We start from the raw sequence: 25,039 nt of genomic DNA on the forward strand, positions 1-25,039 counted from the left end.
CAACTGGTTCAATACTATTTCTGCAGTATCAGTAGGCACTGAAGAATGATGAGAAGCATGCTCTAGCTGTTCTCAGCATGTCACTGAATCCAAATGTGCTCTGTTCCAGACAGAGCACTAAAATACCTCAATAGAAGTTACAAGAGTATTGCTTCCAGTTCACTTCATCTTCACATCTGTGTCCCTTTCCTTCCCATCCTATCTGCAGCAGACCCAGCTACTCTGACATTCCACAACTAAGATTTAGAAGGAGTTACTGTTCTGATCCTTTGGTCTCTTGCAGACTCACCATCTCACAACTTTAAAGAGTTGCCACACTCAGCCCCTGACTAGATAACAGAATAGTCCTCCTTAGTGACCCAGTATGCTAATAGTTACTCAAAGACAAGATAGAAAACAAGTGAAATTGAGACAAGTTACAAAAAGACATTTTATAGAACTTACAGCAAGCAACTACATCAGGGATAAACTCTTGAATATTAAAAGAGATCCAGAAATATTTCTACTGGGAACCAAAACCACTAATTAAACATTTTTAAATTGCACAAGCTACCAAAGAGTTCCACTGAAAAGGGTGTAATATTAAGGTGGGAACACCTAATAGCCACCCAGATCAGCTATAAGCACACAGATCAGTCACGAGGAACACAGGGGAAAAAAATATTGAAATGAATAAAACAAATGCCTTTGGAAAAAGAGTTAAAGCTAACTTTGAACACCTAGTGCAAAAAGCATGAAGCCATCAGGCATTACAGTTTAACTAGAAGTTGATTGTTTTACTTTGACATGTGCTATGTTCACCTAATAAGACATGGTCCAATGATCAACTTGTGGCCCAAACAGGATAATCTCTCCTTGCTAGAGATAAACAGAACAGGCAAGTTGTTTCTGATCATTTCAGTACACAACCCACACTGTAACTGAAGGTTGTTTACCGAGTTTCTCGTTAAAGGTATTTTTAAAAATTAAACATGCGATTTCAATAAAATTATCAGAAAGTACTTGCATAGCAGAAAGACTCCCCATTCCATTTATTTTAGAGGTTCATATATCTAGCAGATATGGCTTTTAAGTGCTATCACTGAGGTGTTTTAAAAGGTGTATATATAATCTTACACCAAAAGCATGATAATAAATACTGGGAAACATTTCTTGCATAGCACTGCCCTCTAGCGAAGTCACAAGAAACAGCCACATAAAGAGAACAAATGTATCTCTGTATAAAAGTCATAAAAAAATGCTCACAACTTCAAATATCTGTTGTCTTACAACAGCTTGTTTCGAGAGTTCACCTGAAAGTGACACCATGAAAGACAAAATGTTCGATTCTAAACAACCTGACTGATCAAAAATGCATCTATTCAAGTTAAAAAAAACCAGCTGAACTCTAGTTTAGGATATGCAGTGCTTTAAAGAAACACAAGTCAAGTACAAGCTAGTTTGTTTCAATACAAGTGTCCCACAAAAACCCCTCCATTCCAAGAGTATTTTTGTATTGAAGATATTTTTTTGGTATTCATAACCTAGGTAGCTTTTAATTTGAATTATGCTAAGCATGAGGGAAATCACATTATGATACCTTTCATCCTTCATACCAATTGATATAGTTCAATTGCCTACATTGAACACGATTTCACATGGATACAATGCACCTTTGTCAGCATTACTTCTGATGGAGCAGGTAAACTACTCCAATTACGCAATTTCAATGTGGTGCACTTTCATATGTCACACTAATACAGGCAACACTTCTGAAATTCTGCAAGAGGAACTAGGACTCTGCCTTTCTTGAAATTGTACCTTTCTTCTCTGTGCACTTAGACCGCACAGTTTCCTTGAAAAGTGATCTGACTGCAAGTAATAGCCAGAGATGGAAACGTTTCTTTAATGTGAGAAAGTAGATGACTATCTACGCATACTACCACTCTAAAGAAAAATCAGAATTCAAGATTCTTATTTCCAGAACACCATTAGGCATGTCAAACATTAGGAAGGACATGTGAGCCACTGTCAAATTGTGACGAGTAAAGAAGAAAGGCTCCTAAATGCATCTGAAGATGGCAGATTATCTCAGAGAGAGCTGAGGTTTTTTTGTTTGTTTTTAAAAAACACTCATGCCATACAGCTTAGAAAGTCATTCAACATGTTAACTAGTAAAATCAGTTCTTTCATAGCAAGTTTTAGTATCCAAGCTTCAGCTACTATAAAAGCATATACATTTTTGAATAACATTGCTATCAAAAAAGATATCAAAGCATGGAACAGACTGACCAAACTGAACTGGCATGCTCAGTATCACATTATGTATGTTATACATAACATGAACAAAGCATTGAACACTTGTTTATCCATTTCTCTAACATTCATCACTACAGCATCTTGCTACACATTCACCTTATTTTTTCATATTAATATCTCCTCTCCACCATACAAAGACTGTCTCACTTATTTGTAAATGTTTAAGTGGACAAAAAAATTAGTCAAGGTTTACAAGACGCAGAAACCAAGTATGACACCCTCTGCACTACACTTGTTCTACTACACACAGTGAACTTGTGGTCATTGGACATATCATGTATATAAAAGTTAACTCTGACTCAGTTGTAATACTGAATATAAATATTTAGCCCAATTGGCATCTTCTCCATTGCTCTATCAGGCTTAGAAGAGCATTACCAACCAAAAGATTAACCTCCTTTCAAGCCACAACTCTACAATCTCCAAGTAAAAAACTATAAATGATCCAGCAGTTTAGTATCTACAGTTCTCAAAAAGCATAGTAGGAATCAGGCTGTTACAGAACACACAAATTGTTCTGCTGTTTTGGTTATTTACTGATGTATGGAGAAGCAAACAAATAACTACATTTCCTCTATATTTAAGAATTGGCACTGAAGTGATTAAGTGGTAATGATGATGAATGCTACTAACTTCTGGACCTCTCAGTAAAACTGTTTGATGTCTACTTAAAATCAAATCAGTGGTAGATGAGTGCTTTCAAGGTTACATTATAAAAGGCTTTAAGCTTTTTGGCTGTTAATAAAAATAAGTCAACAGCAAGAAAAGTAAATCATACTCTGGACAAGAACTAAGTGTGAAAAAGTCATTAATTTGTCAGTAGACAAACTGAGCTTTGTAACACCTCTTTCAGGAAAAAGGATCACTACACTTTCGTAAGAAATCAATGCTTATTAAACATTTTGGAAAAATCACAGAGCCAATTATAATAATCCTTCAAGGACATGCTAAATGAGATGCACAAGATGACTCAAAAATTAATCTGCCTATCCTTGTGTAAGTAACACATTATTCTGCCTTGAATTCAAATAGCAATCTGGAGCTGACAACTATTGTATTAATACCTAAGGCAACGAAAAACCATTTCAATGCAAAACACATTAATGAAAGAATAGATGCAAACTACATCATCTGTGAAACTGTTTCAAACAAAGCACTGCAGCCTTCATTTATCATTTTCTTGTTATATTCTTTGTTTATAGATATGGAAAGCTGTCAGTATAAATCATCAAGGTCACAGATTTGCAGAGCTCCCCCTGAGGACCAGTTGTTCACATTTCTTGCAAAACAATTTTAAATATCAAGTACTATACTTCAGTATTATACATTACATAATGCCAAAAAACCCAAACCAGACTGTGTTAAAGCTTTAAAACAGAAAAGCTACCAATTCCAGATTATATTGAAAACCAAACCATACCAAGAAATAAGTTGAAACAACGTTACTCATTTAAACATTGCATGTACTTGAGAAAAGTGACGATGCTTATGCTTTTGTCAGTAATACTAACATATCTATCATGATCATTTGTAGACTCATCTACATTTTTGATAAAACCACTATTATTTTCCCTTAAAAAGTTAATTTAGAATACACATCCTCCCTAGTTGCATCTTTGTGCCCCCTCCCCAGTCTTTCAAAGTGGCAAATAGTGTCGAGAAAATATTTTTCTTCAGTGTATTCAGCAAGCAAATGCAACTTGAGTTGAGGTTCAGTATTATATTCTAGAAGACCATGCTAGTAATGATCAGCTCAGTCACAAGAAACAGTGACTGCAGCTTCTGTGGCTAAAAAAATATTTTCACATCTATTCACAGAAGCATGCAAGTTTGCTTCTTGTACAACCAAGTTTTTATAGTTACAAAGCGATGAAAAAAAGTAATTTGTATTGCTTAGATTAAAAGAGTTTGTTTTTCTCCCTTCCTGTAACAGGCATATTCTCCACCCCACTCACACAAGGAACTTCTGAAAATTGCTACCTATCAAACCATTTAAAAGTTATTACTATCTTCTGACATAGGATAGTCTTGCAAGAGTTAGTTACTATCCACTTTTCTGAAGATATTGCATGCTGGTTTTCAAAGTGCTCACTGCAGTTTTTTGAACAATAGTTGTATTGAGGTGAATAAATAATAGTAAGAAACTCGAATAATTTTCTTACAAAATAACAGCTGTGATAGAACAAGAAGTTGTTCATTGTGAGTTAAATTAGGTAATAACAGCAAAAGCAGTATTGTGGAATTGATTTAATCCAAAATAAAGAATCAATCTTATTGTCAATGACTGTCCCATCAAGCTTTTCATAGGCTAGAGCCAAGCTTAGAAAGGACATCTCATGTCATGAGGTACACCACAGTAAGTGCCACCCATCAGTACCACTGCTAAATACTGCAGGCCCACATAGTAGAACTGCAAAACCCCTGAGGCTGGAAGAGATCTCTGGAGATAACCTGGTCCAACATCTGCTCAAGCAGGGTCACCTAGAGCTGCTTACCCAGGACAGTGCACATACGGTTTCTTGAATATCTCAAAGGAGGGAGACTCCACAGTCTCTCTGAAAAACCTGTGCCAGTGACTAGTCACCCTCACAGCATAAAACAGTTTCCTGAGGTGAATATCTGAAGGGTGGGTGTCAAGAGGATGGGACCAGACTCTTTTCAGTGGTGCCCAAGGATGAGGGGCAACTGGCACAGATGGACACAGAGGGTTCCATCTGAATATGAGGAGAAACTTCACTTCAAGGGTGCCAGAGCACTGGAACAGGCTGCACAGAGAGGTTGTGGAGGCTCCTTCTCTAGAGACATTTGAAACCCACTGGGACACATTCCTGTGCAATGTGCTCTAGGTGAACCTGCTTTAGCAGGTGGATTGGACTAGATGATCCCCAGGGGTCCTTTCCAACTCCAACCATTCTGTGATTCTCTGAAAGACCTGAGGTCATGTCTGTCCGGAGACAAGGGAACTCAGATACCACACACTGTGTCCACATCTATTACATCTACCCTTTTTTTCCATCATCTGCTAAGCATTTGTGGAAAATCAAGGTAGGTGTCTTTGTTCTTGTGTTCACCCTTACACAGAAGTACTCTTTTTATGCTTAAAAAAAAAATCTACCACGACTTATTAAACTGATTTGATGACTAAGCGCAGAGACCTCCCACCTTTAGAAATCAGGACAAACAATTTGACAGCTAGCCTTCTGCACGCCTGAAAGATACAGGAGCCAAACTACTTACTTGTCAGAAGTCTAAGTCACAGGCAAGTGTGACAAGCAATGCCTCACAGACTTGTCTGTGCACTAGTACCTTTGTCTTATCCAGGGGTGATTTTTTTCTTTAATATACAAGACTAACACAGCAAAAAAATCCACAAAGCAAAAAAGTTACCAGGAGAAAAAACAGTCACTCCTTCCAGAATCATGCTTCTCGTTTTCCCAAATGGAGAGAGTAGAGTAATCCAGACTGGCAGAGACAGAGATGCTATACTCTGGGCCAACCTCTCCCTCACGTTTAGGGAAGTCTGACAACCCAGCAACTGTTGGCTGCTGAAGAAACTTTTGCTTTAAGTCTTACTACTGGGAAAAGCCCAGCCCACAATAAACTGGAAGGCAGGTACATGGCAACCTCACGCTGTCAAGGTCACACTCACAATGCACTCTTCAGACCATGAGAACATCACTGCTCATGCAGTCACGCTGCTACAGGTAGAAGTTGCTTTACATATGGAAGTCTGCCCATCACTGGCAGTGGGCACAGTGTAATGAAAGCACTAGAGCATTAAAAAAAAAAATCTATTCCTCCTCCAACTTTGAGAACACAGACATTCTAATAAGTGGTTTTCACTGTCCATGACTCATTTGTACCTCAATAACAAAAACCACTCATATCCGAGGTAGATAACAGCCACCTCCTGTGTGAGCTCATCCTTAAAACTTCTGTGAAAAAGCTCCTTCATTTCTCCTATTCTGCCTTAACACCTACTGCAAAACCAGAAAAGATAGTTTCAGAATGATCCAATACAGCAGTTAAAAACAAAGTAAACAGTAATTCCATGCTCCAGACATCTGCATGGACAGCTTGCCTAAAGTTTTCAAAGCAACAATTTAGTCTAAAATCTTAATAATTTAGGCAGAGAAGGCTATTTTAGTCCTCATACTTGATGTTTCACCCCATTTACCACCCAGTATTTGTACAAGTCCCAAATACAGTAAGACTAAGGCAACAACATTGAGCACAGAGGTATTGTCTTCATCTGAGAAACCAGACAGACAACACAGCACACTGAACTATTGAACATTAAATGGAAGTCACGTATTTCCAAGTTCAGCTAGTTTTGAGGACAGAAGTATACAGTGCCTACAACCAATCTGTGCTCAAAAATAGATAGGGAAGCAGCAGCAAAAGTAGGAAGTATTAGCAATAAATTAAAGACTTGGAAGCGTTACTTTTTTAAAAATTGCATTATTTTGCACAAATTTATTGCTGACTGAATAATCTTGCATTTTACACACATAGATATTCACTAACAGTTAAAACCCATACTTGTGTAGCTGTTTGGAAAAAAACACTGATATTCTCCCAGCTAAAGAGTCTGTTCTTAATGTTAGTCTTACAGAGGTTAAAAAACACTACATGTGCTCTGCAGTAATGTAATTGAACAAGAGATTAATCTTTCCTTCCATAATTAAAGGAAACCAATTTAAAAGCTGACATGTTATTACAAGGTAAGTGAAGGTATGGATCTTTTTTGACCAACGTGTAATCTAGATGGCAGCAATATAGCCTGAACAATTTAGTGACCCATGCCAGTCAGAAAAGGCTTAAAGTAATAAAATTTATGATTTGGGTCCAGTTAAAGCACTCAATCATTGAAGCTGAGAGCAATTTTGCTCACCTGAGATACCCACTAGCTGATCTGCCAAATTGCTCTTCTACCTACTGCACAGAGCCTGATGACCACCAAGCTGTCAGTGTTCTGACACATCTGAGAACCTGGATGGAATTGCCTATAATGCTGCTGCAATTTACACTATCTCAAGTCACTAGTATAAAGAGACAAAATCATTAGCTATGCTTGTTAATCAATTTATATTTAAGAGTCTAAAGGTAGTATTTAGCAGGTACCTTACCCTCTCACACAGTCATGAATAAAATACAACCTTGTTCTATAATAATTTTACCTATTTATGCTTTGCCTGACAAGTTACCACAAGCCATCTTGTTGGCTAGCAATGCTTCAAAAATTACTTATTGCATGAGCTATTCTTACAGAGTCGCTTGGAACTCACTAGCAAAGCTACACGGGAACAACTTCACTATATTAGAGCCAGGCTGCAATGGAAGAGAAAGTTATTTTAGCAAGGACATGAACTTAAAGATTAAAACCTATCAGGTAAACACTGACTTCTCAGAAGTTTCAAAGCTTTGCCTGCAGTTATCTTAAGACTCCTCTTTATTGCAAAGTTTTACCTTGATCACAAGTTAATACATGTAGCATTACAAACAGGCTGATAATTCAGCGCCTGAAGAAACAGATTGGAAAAGCAAGTGCCCACATGAACATCAAATGTTGGTCAAAGCTAATACATGTAAATGGTTTCTTTCCTTTGCACATTAAAGCACAACAGTTGAACTAACGTAGTCTTAATCATGTGATTTACAAACAGTTACAGAATGAACACTCCTGAATCCTTCTAAGCTGCAGAAACAACTGCAGCGGTTTAGTTGCATACTAGAACTAAGAATATTCCTGAGGCTTTAGAAAACAAGCCTCTAAACAGTTTCAAACTATATTCGCCATTAATTTTTTAGTTATTCTTGATAGAAGGCACACATCACAGAAGATGCTACAGATTCTTCATACCCAAAATTGAATCCTGGCATACATAGATATTTACCGTTAACCAAATTCTAGAAATACAGAACTGTGAAGCAATGCTGTTAAAGACTTTGTTTTACATTTATTGCATGAAGAAAAGCCTTTTACAAAAAGAGACAGTTACGATCAAGAACATTTTCCATACTTATTTACAAATCAATTTATTCTGCCAGACTTTTCTTTGTAAAAGCTCTCTAGAGATAAAAACATCAATGTAAAAGAGCTGTAGTAAAGCTTATATTCAGTATGGTAGACTGACCAGACCAAGCCTAGGTTATGCCATAGTTAAATGAATAAAAAAGCAATATTTAGTTCTCCACTGCTAGACGGAAAAAAGAAGCTTAGAAACAGGAGGAGCTGGTGAACAAGTTACAAGCCATACGGAATAAGGTGACCTCCCCTTGCAAAAACACATTGAAATTAAGCCTGATCTGTGCTCAAGTGCCAAAACAGCAGTTCTTAAACTTGCAGTAAAAAAGTTATTTCTTCCATTCCAAGAACTCAGAAGTAGTGTTTCAAACCATGAAAAGAACTAGAAGACATTGTTGAAGGTACTTAGTATGATGACAGTTTTCCATACAGCTGTAGTCTGTGATAACTGCAAATATCATAAATGTAAAGAGCTGGAACATCGCCATAACAACTTACTGTGTAAGTGATAGCTGCCAACATTCCAATCACAGTCAAGGAACTAATGGAAAATGAAAGAGCAGTCAAGCCATCTGCAAAAAAAAAAAAAAGCTTGTTGAAAATTCCTACAGTAGAAGTATAAGAAAATTTCTTCCTGAATTGGCTTCTGAAGGACATTTAAGTTCATAAGACTGAGGAAAAATATTGAGACATAGTTCCCAGCCATAACAACTCAGATGAAAAATTTACCTAGCATAGCTTTTTGTCATAATAGATCCTCCTCCAATATTGCAAGAAGCAGGACAGCTCTCTCTCCTTTGCTACGAGTTCATGGATGTTGCATTCAGTTAAATGGCTGAATAGACATGAATGAACTTGCTCCCTTAGCTGTCTAATGCCTCTTCAAGACTTATTTCTGGCCTCCACAGAATGCTGTGGTAATTTTTCATCCAGTCATAATAACTGAGCTACTGTTTGTTTTCCCCCATGTTCATCCCCCCAGTTAATGACAAATTTAGAGGGCAATAACTTTTATTCCTACTCACACAGATTAGCCAGTTTCCATGCTTTTTTCCCCTTAACATAGCATCATTGACAAACTGAGAAATCCTGTTATAGTTATCCCCCATGAGAAGCTGCATCTTTGGTCTGACCAAGCCTACTGGCCTCCTTCCAGAAATACCAAAAAGTAACAGAATAGCACAACCAAATTCAACTTCACAGCACAAATCTTTCCTTTGCAGTTTTTGCTACATAATACCAAATAACATCGCCAAAGCTAACAGCAATATGTTCATAAGTTTCAAATACTACAGCTATGTTTAAAATTGAAAACTGAAACAAAAACCCACAACCCAACAAGCAGCACTATTCCCCCTTAAGTACTTCTGAAAATTTTACCTATGTTCTGAAGTTTTTTGGGGAAAAACACTCCAACGCATAAGTGTCCACTATTTCTAACATATCACACAATGTACTTAAACACCGTATCTGATGATCCTTCTGTACATGTATTTGAAACCAACATTTAATACCCATTTCAAAAGTTTGAACTATGTTCAATGGAACATTAAGAACTGGCCGAAAAAATTGATAATTATATACCAGAAGTATATTACCAGACTGCCTCAGTGGATGCATTTGCATTCCTTTTATAATTCCACTACAAACTGAATGGACATAGAAAAAACATCCAAAATAACGATAATTGTACTTCTTGGGTTCACTGCCGGGTTCTTTATAGCCCTAGTATAGATAAGTATAACAAACGTAAACAAAACAATTTTAGAAAAGCTCAATACTAGGAGAACAAAGGGGAAAAAAAAATCATTCCATCCACAGGATTTTCCTGTCTAAACAGACAAAGATACCTATAAATAGTCTCATTCTTACAGTGAACAGCAGTATCACATTTAATTAGGTAAGCACTCAAACTGTCATATGACAAGATACACACTCACCATACTGAAGTTCACTGACTTTTGGATATCCAAGTAACATTTAAAAGCTGTGTTAAATGAAAACTCCACTGAAGAAAGTACCTTCCCCTCCCGATGATTAATACCATACTGCACATTGGAATCCTTGCTGTTAAATGGGGACTGTACCAAAAGCAGACACTGCCAGTGTCTCCTCTCTGTACTTCAAAGATAGTGTGATTTTTTTTTTCTAAACAGAAAGAGAATAATCTTATTGCTAAGATTGTATATAGGTGAGCAGTTAGAGTTAAGTTAGAAAACTGTCACCAAGACAGTTCTCTTGTTGAACGACTGGTATCCAAAATAAGCTAGTAGCAACTTAGGCAAAGCTCAGAACAAATCTCAAACTTACGACTACTTCCAAATTCTTCAAACAGGAGCTTCACTTTCTCCCACTCTGTGGAATTCTTCTTGTTGGGAATATCCAAAGGAACAAAAGCACTGTAAGAAAGTGAAAAAGTTCTCACCCTAATCAGTCAAAAATCAAAACATTTCTACTTTCAAGTTAAGAAAACAGAAATCCATTTATTCCTGAAGAAAAATTGTATTACATTAGGTTTAAAAAATTCTGAAGGTAACATTGTTTTATTCAGATTCCCCTCAAATGCTGTATTTAGATCAGCGGAATACATGTACGACTGTGTGCAGTAAGGTCTGAGGCCAATGAACAAGTGATTTTCTATTTACCATTCCTAACAGAGGTAAGGACCCTACTCAACCATCATTAAGAGATGTATTAATCTGATTTACTATCCTGGTTTGACTCATGTGCAGAGGAACAAAGAGACTAAACATCAGTGAGACAAATTCTTATAAATCCACACTTGTGCAAGCTAGAATAAAATGATTAATGATTCCCACACCACACATTCAAGTTTAAAGGGATGTGTTTGTGTTCCATTATCATGATTAAATAAACACACCTGCTGCATTCCATTCTTGTTCTGTAGTTGGCCCAGAGAACTGAACTGCAGAGAAATTAAATATTTTGGACCTTCCAATAGGCAGAGACCAGCAAACAGTGCTCAGAAGTACGTCAGGTAGACCAGACCCCTAGCTGAAAGCTTCCTGCTGTCAGTCTCCCCATCCGAAGTCCAACAAAAGTAACTCTTCAGCATCTCCATAGACAAAATAGATTGTTTTGTAACAGCTGGAAAACCATACCAATCCATACCAATCTAAAAATCACAGCTTCCAGACATAAATCAGAATGCCTTGTAAGTTACATGGAAGTCAGATTTGGAGGGAAACTTTTTAGGTAAAGAATGCAAGAACCCAACCCCAAGTCCATAAAGAGCACTCACAACCATCTTTTGGACTTTTGTAAAAAAAAAATAGTACATAATTAGATCCCTGCTTCACGTCCCAATAAACAAGTGAATAACAAATATGCATTTTTCCAGAACTATGCCTCAGAAATCAAGTACAGAACACAAGTGGGTGTTTCAAAAGTTAGTGCTAAACTGTGTGCAGTTATAATCATATCAAAACCAAACTGCTACTCTGCAAACAAAAGTTAAAACTTCAAAAATTAAAATCTCAACTTTCAAAAAGTGTTTGATCTTCAGCTTCTTGACAGTGCAAGAGGTAGGTTAAGTCTACCTTTTACTTAAGTTGATGCATGCTTACTGACTTTAGATTTTGTTCTTGCATCTGCCTTTAATAGTAATGCTTTCTGTAAGATAGCATCCAAGCAAAAATCAAGACACAGGTACTACAAAGGCAGGCAAAATTTCTGAGGTTAGGCAAAATTTCTACTTGGAAGAGATAGCAACACAAATAGCTGCAGGTTTATTTGCTAAAAAGGGTTAAAATAGGAGACTCTGGTTAAACTATGTGAGCTCAAGTCCTTTTGTTTTAGTATTAGTATGAATTTGCATCGGTGGACTACATGCAAGGAACAAATGAGATGGAGCATCTTAGGGTATTTATAACTTGCTTGCCTTTTTTTCATCCCTCCAAGAGCAGTAGGTTTATTTTTTTTCCTGAAACTACCTACAACCAGCATGTCAAAGGGCAATAACCAGAGCAGAAGCCACAGCAGCCACTATGGACATCCTTCAATTAGTACTCAGCTAAATCTTGACTGAAGGCAATGGACTTTTGATTCTGCTCCTGTTCCATGCAACAAGGGCCTCAGAAAGGAATGCAGGAACTATAAATTCACACACTTTAGTCCCAAGCAAGTAAGAATCTTATTTCTTCTCCTGAACAGGGTCCCTCAACTAGCAGTGAACTAGCCAGAAGGCTAACTAGCCCACTTGAACAGACCTTTGGCCTCTAGCTTAACAGGCCAGCATTAAAACAAGGCAGTTAACATGCCTAGCAATCTGCAGACCTGCAGCCAGTCCATGCTCCCAAGGGATCTTTAAAACACTGCTCAACCATTGCACCAGCACAGCACGCACTTCAGGCCTGTTCTTCACACATGCTAAGCAAGAAGAAATTTGACAAAAGTCCTGGCAATGATGCTGTGTTGACTACGTGGTCAACACAGCCCAAGAGCCATAGTAGCTATCAACAGAATGAGAAGTTCCCATGCTAAGTAACTCCATTCACTCATCATCATTGTGATGCAAAGGCAGTCAGTCCATTATCAACAAGTGAACAGAGTACGAGTGCCAGTGCAGGGGTTTACAGGTGCAGCCAAGAATTCAGTTAATGCAAACAGAGCAGCTCAGATGTGATGCTATTTCTTACACTTGGGAGTTCTGGACATAAATGAAATTATTAACTGCATTAATCTTAAGAATACAAGCAAAACAGTTCCACCATTTAAAACACACCCTGGGAATATCATGATTAAGATCTAGATCAATATTTCAGCTGCAGAAAAAGGAAAGCAAGTGCAAGACAAGCAGTTTAAAATTATTAACTTTTGGCATGGCCAATAACACAGGTGTAGATGGGTCAAGTTTGATCCATTTATCAAAGAGTGCCATTAACCATCATCCTTAGGAAAATAATTTCTAACACATTAGATTTAAACTAATTTCCTTAAAGTGAATTCTGCTATAATATAATTTGCATAATTACTTATAAATTAATCAGACATATATCCATAGATTTTAAGAAGCTAATGGTTCCAGAAAATTTAAGGTAACCATTTTCACCCCAAACACTGACAATCAGGGAAACATTCCTTTTGGAACCAAACACTCAGCCTCAAGAGCAAATTTTTTAGTTCAAATCAGACTGCTGTATAATGGTGCCTTTCTGTAGATTGTACTATCTCAAGCCCCATGGCTCCAGAACATGACATTTAGAGTAAATAAACTATATTCAAGCAGAGTAGATAATTTCTAAGAAGCTAAAGGCATTACAAGTAAATATTAATTCTGAGTATCCCAGTATAAATTTGTCCTATAGTTTGCTTTTAATGATACTTTGCAGAGCAGTTAAGTGCTATTACAGACATGCACATTTTTGCCACAATAAGAGGCTTTCCCACAGACAACTGGAGTAAGAGGTATAAATACTACTGCTGCTAACAATTTAGACAATGGAATCCTGCTCATTGAACTGTGTTATCAACTTAGAAAAAAGCTCAAAAATCATCTGGCACAAAACAGATGTTTCCCAAAACAGTCACATAAATCTCTAATAAAGCAAGGTAAACATCTAGGTAAGAATAAATTATTCTTAGACTTCAAGATTAATCCAGCTTTTATGGCTTCTTTGAGAACTGCTGACCAGGAAAGAGTAGGGACTTCGTATGTAGACCTATCGTTAAAGGAAACAAGCTATTTATTGACCTGTTTTAATGATACAGATTACTTGCTATATCAATCAGAACAGAGGCTGGCCCAATATGAAGCACCAGCTGTGCAAGCACAAGACAACAGATGATTTGCTAGGCACTTAACAGGAAATATTCCAACCCTCTTGCTCTTGTAACTGCTGTGCATGAGTATTCTAATCCATCAAGCCTAACCTCCTAAAATTTAATCTAGTACATAAAATTGCAGTCTGTTTTAATGTTGGTCTGATCCTGACCAACACTGAGAAAATCTCCTGCAACTACCAGGTATAGGCAGTACTGCAAGATTGGTCTTCACTCACATTCAGCAGAAAAATTGTTCCAATTAGAACCCAGAAATACTAAAATCCCTATCAGCATCTAAAGGAGTCCCTGCCTCCCTGCAGCAGATACTCCTGCTGTTTAGATCAGTGGGTTTCAAGTCTGTAACTGCAGGGAAGGTCTGCTCAATAACTAATTTAATCCCATGTTGAACACTACAGCTGTCTGGTTTGCAAGTCAATCTCATCATGGAAGCCACCAGAATTTACAAGCTGTGAAGACTTTGAAGAACAAGCCTAAGAGCACAAAGGTGAATGAGGAAATCAAGAACCAAGTTCCGTCTTACTGGTAGAAAGGAACAAACATGTTTACAGCTACTGAGGATTCAGGTGACACCTACTAGAGATACTGCAAAATCTTCTGAACTGGATATATTATACAGTCCATATACATATGCCTATGATGTGATGTGAGCCAACAGTCAGACAGTTTTTGTCAGAAGTTTTAGTGTAATCATGGTTTAGAAATATTACTAACTCAAACTCCTTCAGTCTCTCACAATAGCAAATATGTTACTTTTAATTGAAATTACCAAAACAATACTCCCATAAGGTGCTGCAACATTAGAAACATTAATTTCACTCTAGTTTCTACTTCATACTCCAGTGCTTCAATAGGGATCATTTTCACATACGTTTTGTAAGTTTTACCAACTTCATTGCTGCAGTCAAAATGCTAAAAGCTTGCGACAACAGCATCCATTAAAAACATTAAATATTGGTGTGCATGGCATGCTTAATGACGATCTTAAATTGAATTTGTAATACTGCTTGGAGTTTCAGAATGACAGTTCTTTCTGCAAACAAGTCAGCCACTTCACTAATGTCCACCTTTAAAACAAACACTGGAAACCTCTATTATATAAGGCACAACTATGTCAAGTATAAGCCTACACTATACTTATGTGCATCACAGAACGCTTCCCTTTAAGAAAGTACTAAGCACATAACACCAATTTATATTCCTAAAAGCTGTCCTGGGATGTCCATGAAAGCATTTGATAGCGGCAGAAAACAGGAGCACACATTTTACTCCCTATTGTACACTGAGACATCAACAGTTAAGAGTGTCATAGCTATCATGTCCTTGATGGACATTCATACTGCACAAACGGGCAGAACTCAGAAGCACAAGTACCTGCACAATTAACAAAAACATTTTAGCTCCCAGTTAAAAAACTCTTCTCAGGTATCTAATTCTCAGGATATTTAAGCCCTATTAGAGGTTAAGCTAGATATTTGTTATACAGATTGAGTGCACCATAATCTACCTTTCTAATCTTGCACAGAACAAAGCTCTGTTTGGGGTTATATTTAGTATATCCCATTAATGTTCAATACAAATACTTACCCAATTAAGAGAAGGACTGCACAAATTGTGACGAATCCCAGAGTATATTTGAATGCAGTTTTCACCTGCTATATATCAAAGAGAAAGTTAATATATTAATATAAAATAATTGCAAAGGGATTTGTCCAACAAGTTATGACAAAGCATACGTAGGATAACAGGTGTTCTGCAAAGGGAACTCCACAGAAAACATGAGCAGTTTTAGATACAAGTCAGAAGTATACATTCTTATAGAGCCTCATAGCTTGAAAACTATGAACAGTGACATTGAATTAGGCTTCCATCATAAACTCTGCACTTCGGCAGCTGTGGCTAGAAGCCAGGGTACATTCTTTCAGTGCAAACACACAAAGAAAATTCTTATTACCAATGCTTTATATTACGGCCACAATTAGAAGTCTTTTTTTCATGTTAAGGTTACAACTGCACAGAGGGGAAAATGATAATAATCAATGATTAAAAGGTTCTTTAAGAAAAATATTTTCATTTGAGAAGTTAGCACCTTACTGGCATGCATTTATTGTACTCCCTGGAATGTCATATATGTCAAAAATCTTCAGTGCACTACAAAAATACTCCACTGCCAGCTTCAGGTAAATTACTGCTGCCTACTTCAAGAAAAAATGCAAATGCTACAAGAAGAAAGGTACCCGCATTTAGCACCTATCTCAAAAATCAGTACAAACTTCCCATCTCCTACTTTAAAACTTGTTCATATATGGTTTCTATTCTATGGAAAATTTCATGTGAGAAGTTTTAACTTCTTGTATATGAAATCAGGCCCAAAGGAATTTGTAGAAAGCTTAAAGCATTCATGGCAATACAGATGTTAATTATTTATCTCACTAAAGTTTCACTTCATGTGAGACCACAGTGCTTAGAGTAGACTATGTCAGACTAAGCATTATTAAGAGCTGCCTCAGTACTTTAAAGGAACTGTAGTAATAGACTTAGAAATGCTATTAACATTGAAGTATTCAAGTTCGACAATCATTCTCGCTTTCACTTTTGCCTGTATTCATTTGTCTTTTCACTGCTCGGTGCATTTGCTAGAGTGAACTTACTGAGCATGTGTTGCCATCATCTTCTTCCTTCTCCTCATAATAGAAATAGACAAAGGGAATCCACAGAAAGACACAGAACAGTATGATGGAGTACAAAGCTAGGAGAAATAATATAATTAAGTGAAGAGACAAAGTTATATTGGCACTTCATTTACTGCACAGTAATTCAAACATTAGTTTCCTCTCATTCTAGCTCTCAGTAATTTCAAACATTGAAAAGTTAGTAAAATTTACTAGCCAGCATAGAAACTATTACTGTTTTGTAAACTTCAAAGGACTTAACAGAACTAACCCTTTCAGACTACACATTTCAGATCTACCTACAATTCAGCAAAGATTACTTTTAGTCTTTTAATCATCTGCATGCAGGTGATACATAGGACTTACACATTAGGGAAGAGGCAGCATACAGGATAGCGAATAAAAGCAAGCTACGCCGCCTAATAACAGAAGGTGTTCATAGAAAAGGCATATACAAAAATATAACAAAATTAAAGCTATTTATAGCACTGGACTCCATTTCAGAGGATGTTCTACTATGAATGTAAGTACATTATCGAGGCAAGGCATGGTTCTGCTATTGATGACCTCAATTCTCAAAATAGAACAATCCATAGCACTATGATATCATCACTTAACATCCCTTTTTAAAGGGAACACTAACTGGAGATTGTAACAGACATATATTCAAGTAGCCGCAAAAATCAAAACAGTCATACTGTCATATTACTTTGATCCCCAGAGGATCTTAGGAGACTCTAAGCCAGCTAATTTAAAATAGGTGAAGTGTTAAACTAAGACAAGTTTTCAGAAACACTAACTGGCAACCTTGAAGACATTAAGAAAGCTATTAGAAAAGTCAATTGGACTGATTAGCCAGTGATATGAAGGCAGGAGACCAGTTACAGATCAAAAATTTCAAGTTTAAATCTTCATCTCTGTATTGCTTGTTACATGCTTTCTAGGATACCATTATTTAACAAAATCCTTCAATACTTCCAAATATCTTATACTATGAACATTTCAGAAGTCTGTCAGGAAACCAAAATGTGTCAAGCAGTAAGTTACAGTTTACGCACCCTACAAGAAAAGTATCCTAGAATAGTCAACCAAGCCCTCAAACTGTACCACACAACCAAGACTGCTTGTGCAAGCATGAAATCACCCCTTCAAGCAGGTAAAGATACCTAGGACCACACACATCCTGTGATTTTCGGCCAACTTTAGCCTTTGCCTCGTTTTGCATAACTAATTACTGACTTCCCAACACTAACCAATATCCCACCAATAACCAATCGTCCCTAAATTAAGTTTGTGGACTCTTATCTTGGCTAGTGCACTCCTTACAGTATCCACACGCTTCGAAGAAATCCACCTCAGCAGTTTTACTGAAGGCGGTGTAGAAGCCAAACAAAGTATCAACACCTAGAACTTAAATATGAATGAGAAATTATTTCTGAACAGAATTCATTATTTGGAAAAATATTTCAAGATGTTAGAGGTATCTACTGTTTGGAGTGCTGAGTTACCATGGCAGAAACAGAACAAGTTCTTGGTTAGTTCACACACTTTCTCACATTTGCCAAGAGCATAAAATTCAGGCCTCTAAGACACCTTAAAACTTCAAGTTCTGAAACACAGCATTCCTAGACCTTCTAGACCAGTACTTGAATTGCTTCTATATTGCAAATACCTTCAGAAATCAAGCATCTCTAATCAAAATATCTGCTTTTTTTAGGCTAGTCCTAAGTCCACACTGCACTGTGCTAGTAAATTATTATAGGCAAGTTACATGCATCGTTAACCAAAGATCAGAATCAACGGCCCATAGAGGTCGCTGTGAGCACAGAAAACATCCTCACTTCCCAGTTTTACTATATTGACTTCAGCATACCTTATTCATATAAGGTACACCCATAGCTCATTAGATAATGGGACTGATCCAAGTTGCTTCCAAGGAGATAAAGGAATAGATACTCAAATTCCAGAAAATATATATGAACTGTGTGAAATAAGACTACCATTTACCACTACACCAATCACACACTGGTACTACATCAATGCTGTTGCTACAATAACTTCATTCAGATTTTTCAGATTTAAGAGAACAGTTCATGCTTCTGACATTAAACTTTGTTTTTTGCATTTAAGCCACTGGTGTTCAGTTACTGAATACATACCTAATCTATAGGTTGAGTTTGTTTGACATGGTATGTTTTATCATCATATAGTAAAACTATAAATCCTTTCCTTTCTGAAAATAGTTTCCTGACACTTTCCTGTAATTCCTCATACTAATGCCCAGTTTTCCAAGTTTCTCTGATCTGCTACCATAATATTAGCAGAGGACTACTCTCAATGGCAGCTGACAATCATATACTGACAATACTATCTTTATCAACTGCACTTCAATTGTCATATTTCATTGAATTAAAGTTGTTGAATTGATGTATAACTTGTCCAATCTTCACCAGGCTTTGAAAAAGCCATTCATAGCACAAGTATCTAAACAACACACAATAAGTCAAAAAACCAAAGTTTTCAACTCTGTTCAAGAAACACTACCAAAAATATTGTTTTCACATACTACTATTAACATCACTGTATTCAGCTTTTAAAGGACTACCACAAGTGTTTGGCAACTGACTTGTCAAAAAGCTTTGGAATACATAGTCTTATCTTTAAGTCATCTATTACAAGCTTCCAGTGGTGCCTCTCAACTGGTGAATCAGCAAGCTTAAACCATTACAGTAAAGCTTAAGTCAGAAGCAATTCTACAAAACAAAACCTTTACAGAAGCTGTAACAGTTCAATACCATGACCATGTGAATACCTAGAGCAGTTTATGTGCCAAATAAGTGGCTGAATTTGTATTTTTACAAATCGGATCTGACTTCCACAGTAAAGGGAGCCAGAAAAATTACTATACTAGACTCCCAAAAACACCATTTCAGTAATAAATTGCAATATACAAAGAGTTCATGAAAAACATGATCAAACACACATCAAAATAAGGTATTTTCATTCAGTAAGAATTAACTTCTATTGAGCTAGGCATTGTTACCAACAGTTCTATTCCAATTTATTTGAACTCGTTTCCTTTTCCACATCAATGGCTCACAAGATAATGTTTAGGATATTCTTTGCAGTATTCTATGGAGTATTTAAATCAAGTTTAGATGCAAGTCTAAGCAGCTCTAAATAGAATATTGCATAAAACTCTTCACATCCTCCTTAAGTTTCATACCTTTCACTTTAACATCTATGAGCTTCTCTTCACTGTTAGTGTAAATAAAGCACATGACCATCCAGATTAGCCTTACCAAATGTTCAAGTGACTGTACTTTCCATGAAGTCATAGTTAACCCAATCCCCAAGCTCTTGCCAGTGTTCTCCAACTCCCAAGTTCTAGACAGGAATTCATTACATTGATAAAACACACACACCACCACACAAAATCAAAAACCAAAACTGGTTTAACGATGTCATGTCATCGGGAAAACAATAGGGAAGAGTTTAGCCCAGATTTTTTGCAGCCCAATGTAGTAGAGTGTTGAATCATCTGGAAAATGGAGTAAAGTAGGGCATGATGAAGGACTGAACCTTTTAAAGATCCCACTCTATGTCTTATGGCCCTCTTCATCAAGCCAGCTTCTTAGTAGCTTGAAGCTAAATATCATCCACCTCCTTTTGTATACATTTCCTCAACTATCAAAGCAAAATGCTTCAACTCACTGAAAGCTTACTTGGTAGCAATCCAGTTATTTTTTAAAAAGTACCCAAGTAGCCAAAATCAACTCTGATGAAAAAGAAAGTCAGTCAAGTATTAGAAAATGCCACTCAACTTCTTGAAGACAGCAAGAGGTAGCTTCTAGTCTTTACTTCAAAAATCCAAGTCACATCTGACAAAAGATATACTTATTTTCAAATGAGAAACATAAGGTTAAAAAGTTAGTTTTAAGTTTTAATTAGTTAAGCAGTATCATCTTATCTAAGAGCTGATTAGCAAGCTACAAGAAAAACCAGTCCCACACTGCCTATGTAAGCATGTTAAAAAGATTGATTCCTGTGGTTTAGCCTCATTCCAGATCAAATTAATGTCTTTCACATAGAACTCCATCAGCTCAAGCCCTACACATTCTTAGAAAGAGACTAGTGCCTATTAAATTAGTGGAAGAATCTAATAGGGTATATTTGTGTAAACCTTTGCTAGTAAAGCTACCTTCCATTTCTGCAATTATCAATACAAGTCTGGAAAAAAAACCACAACACAACAATCCTGTAAAACAAAACAATGCAGAACACAAAAGTTGAGTGAGATCAATGGTTCATCAAGCCCAGTACTGTCCTCTGAATGGCAGCAAAATGAGGAGATATTTGAAGAAAAAAAATGCGAGTCTGGTCACTTCCTGCAGTTTCAGCCTTTAGAACTCCCCAGACAGTAATCACAGGAGCATCCTGGCCCGTTCCCTTTTCCTACTCAAAATGAATCCAGTTCAAGCAAGCAAATGAGATGAAAATGCTAACAGCCAGGCTGATGCTGCTGTGCTACTGACAAGCAACTGTGGTATACTTAAAGTAGGACTAATTGTAACTGGGTATTGATGACTCATCTGATCTTGCTCAGTCAGTTATTTCTGTGGAAAAGCTTTCAGTGTTCACCCTAATGTAAGAAATATGATTATGTCAAATTTTTCTTTACCACATTTGGCTTGGTTTTTAGGTAAACTAAATCCCTCAAACTGAAAGTCAGCATGTGAAGTACACCACAGGAGTTGCTTCTAGATTCAAGTCTCCTCTACTCCAGAATCCATTCTTGACTCTTAAGGCATGGGTAAAAGCCACAGTACAGAGCTAGATCATGTTTCCAAGTTAAAGATTAAAAACATATTTTTAACCTGTAGGTTCAACCTCATGTAAGCACTGCTAAAATATTCAGACATAACTATTTCCTTCTACCTGTAAGCACCTCAGCAGCAGACCACAAAGCACATCAGCATGCCACACACCAACAGCAAAAGAAAAAACAGAATTTTACTTGACCACAGCAGTAAGATGCTAAAATGCCTTCCTCCACATGCATTAAGAGAGAAGTCATATCTGATCCAAGGAGGAGTCCAACTTAACCCTCTCCACCGTCCACCTGTAATACTAAAACTCTTCTTTGCAACAGCTCCAGTGTTTGCTGGACCTTGTGCTGGATCACCTTAACTCACCACACATCACCACACACCTAGCAATCTTGCAGCATAGGTGGCCAAGGGCGCCTTGGGCTGCATTAGGAAGAATGTCACCACCAGATGAAGGAAGGTAACTATTCACCTTGACTCAACGTGGTCTCACCAGCACTTGGGAGTGCTGTGTCCAGTTGTGATGTCCCCAGTACAAGGGACACACATACTGGAGGGTCCAGCAAAAGAGCAACAAATTATGGGCGTGAACATCTGAGAGAGCTGGGACTGTTCAGCCTGGAGAAAAGACAGCTTTGGCAGGGATCTTGTGCATGTGTATAAATACTTTTATCAGACCAAAGACTGTGGCAGACTTCTCAGTGGTGCCCAGGAAAAAGATAAAAAGGGAACGAGCACAAAGTGAAATATAGCAATCTAAATAAGAACATTTATTCTGCCTGCAGTCAGAAACTGTAACAGGCTACTCAGGTGTAGCAAGGCAGAGATGTCAGACTCATTTTCACCGGAGGCCACATCAGCCTCGTGGTTGCCTTCAAAGGGCCAAATGTAACTTTAGAACTCTATAGATGTAGGAGTAATTACAGTCTATACAGTCCTAAAGTTACATTCGGCTCTTTGAAGGCAACCACGAGGCTGATGTGGCCTCCGGTGAAAATGAGTCTGACACCCCCGTGTAGAGTCCCCACTCTTAGAGATATTCAGAATCCAGCTGGAGACTGGCATAAATGAGTGGCTGTGAATAGGGAGCATATTGGACTAGATTACCTTTCAAGCACTCTTTCCAACCTCAGCATTTCTATGAGTCGAAGTAAATGCCAACCAATTCTTGGGTTAGCACACCACAAGCATCCAAATGCCAACAATGGCTCGAGTAGGGGTGTGCAAAAAGAACACAAGCATGCTGCTGGAAACAGGACCCCTTCTAGCACAAATACTATCATTTCAAGAGAGCATCCAGCTTTAATACTCAAGTGATACTTTCACACAATTTAAGCTATTGACTACAAAAATTGAGCCAAGTTAAATCCAGGTGAAGCTAAAGCTTTATTTCTGCCAACTGAACCATGCAAGTCAGCAGATCTGTAGAGCTGTAATGGTTCTCCTTGGGGGTTCTTCAGAGAAGACCTTGGGATATCCCCAAGTAGAGATTAATACCTTAAGGCAGTTCACAAGCCTGTCAGCTGGTCACTTCAACATCGAATGAGAAACAATCAACTTTGGTTGCAGTTTTCCACTGCACAGACGTTATTTGAAGCCATTAAATAGTCACAATGACCTCCAATTTATGCTTTACTAAAATGATATAAATTCTCAGACAATGCTGACTTAACAGCTGTTTTGTATTAAAACCTTAAGCTCTAATAGCATACTCTGCATCAACTCTGAGACAGGATCTACATACACAACAAGATTCAGTATGAGACTCATTCCAGCATTTTCCATCCATCATGAACGCTCCGCTGGCACTTAGTTCACCTTAAATGCATTCTCTAGAAGTTACAGACTTTAAATGCATTTCAAGATGAGATGTAATATTACAACTTAAGAGTAGCTTTATTTACATGTAGCAGCACAAACTCCAACTTACACTTACTGTTGCAACAGCTCTGCTATTTGCACTGTTGAAAAACCTTGTTACCACAGTAATTTGATGGGATGTAACCAAAAAAAAAACCAATCAAAAGCAGCTTTGCATTTGCTTTTCCCAAGCAAAACCAAAGACAGACCTTTTTGTTCATACACCAGGTGAAATCTTAAAACTGCCTGTGAGAATTTTTTAGTTAGAATTGAAAATTAAATTTATAGCTCACATAGTTAAAGTAGTAAAACATTGTTCTTCCTATTATACTACAAAGGAAACTTTAAAAGATTTGGCCAAGTTCCCATCAACAAGACAGTAGACTGATCATGTGGGGTTTGAATTTTATTTTTCAGAACTTAAAAGGAAGAGCAGCATCTTTCATCATCTCATACAAGTTAGTTACCCAGGGGCAAGCATCTAATTGCCTGTTATTCTGCCCACTGAAAGGGCTGTTTATTTCCTAGAAAGCTAACCTTCAAACTGAAAGCTCTTGCAGCAGCAAACAGCCAGTCAACCAAGTGACAAAATATATTCCCTTCCCCCTAACTCTCATGTGACCTTGTGGCATGAAAAACTGTCTCAGCTTTCATTACTGCATTTCTATGGACTTCAGCTGTAAATCAGGGACTGCTCTTTGCTCTGGTTCAGAGGTCCAGCTTCTATTTCGAAACATTTTTCTGGGTTGTATCAGAAGCTTGAACACCACCATTAGAAAAGTGCTTCATGCTTCACTGTGTAGCCAGTACAACAATGGTTCCCACCACAGAATCAAAGTAATCTTCAGCAAGAATTCCTTGGTGAGGTTTGTTCGTTATAAAGACGTTTCTCAGACAGTAGTTCTTAAGTCAAAATGACTCATTTTCTGCTGTTTTGCACCATATCAATACAAAGATACCAGGTCTAACTTCCTCATAGTTAAGGTATTAGTCTTCAAGTAAATTATAGCAGTCCGTTATGTTCATTCTGGGGTTTTTTTGCGACAGCAACTAGGAACAACAAATAGCAAAACACAGTAGTGCTTCAAGAACTGTGAAGATTTCAAGCAGTATCAGAGATCAATATAGTCCCTCAAATCCCTTTGAGAGACTACAGGAGGCTAAAGAATATTATATGATCAGAGGTCTCTTCCATCACACAACTTGTGCTCTTCCAGATGATATCATATACTGGTACATTGCGTAACATAAATACTACTAAGATGCTTAAAACAATGCTTTGTTATATACTTCCTCACTTCTCCTGCTGAGAAGTCACAAGCTACTTCAGAAACCTTAAGATGAGCATTTTTTCCAAATATATTATTCTCACAACTAATAAGAAAATTTCTTAAAACAATTTTTATCCAGACTGCAATAACATACATCTTGTTTTCCCCAGTGAAAGTTAAGGAATACAAAATGGTAGTGAATTTCAAGTCACCATCAGACACTTGTTTGAAGCAGGACAGTTAAGGCAGCTCACCACAATAAGTGTCAATACTGTAACA

At 37.3% G+C, this 25,039-nt stretch overlaps 1 protein-coding gene across 1 annotated transcript in view; it reads right to left on the reverse strand.

The window, feature by feature from the left end:
• LMBRD1 (LMBR1 domain containing 1) overlaps positions 1–25,039 on the reverse strand; it is a 76,609-nt gene that overhangs the window by 38,129 nt on the left and 13,441 nt on the right. The window contains exons 4-7 of the mRNA XM_065631839.1: positions 16,780–16,877; positions 15,716–15,783; positions 10,637–10,725; positions 8,825–8,898 (exon numbers count right to left, since the gene is read on the reverse strand). Of these exons, the coding sequence (XP_065487911.1) occupies positions 8,825–8,898; positions 10,637–10,725; positions 15,716–15,783; positions 16,780–16,877 (329 nt within the window). The remainder of the gene's footprint in view (positions 1–8,824; positions 8,899–10,636; positions 10,726–15,715; positions 15,784–16,779; positions 16,878–25,039) is intronic.

The sequence above is a fragment of the Caloenas nicobarica genome, chromosome 3 (assembly GCF_036013445.1).
Source record: "Caloenas nicobarica isolate bCalNic1 chromosome 3, bCalNic1.hap1, whole genome shotgun sequence".
Classification (NCBI taxonomy): domain Eukaryota; kingdom Metazoa; phylum Chordata; class Aves; order Columbiformes; family Columbidae; genus Caloenas; species Caloenas nicobarica.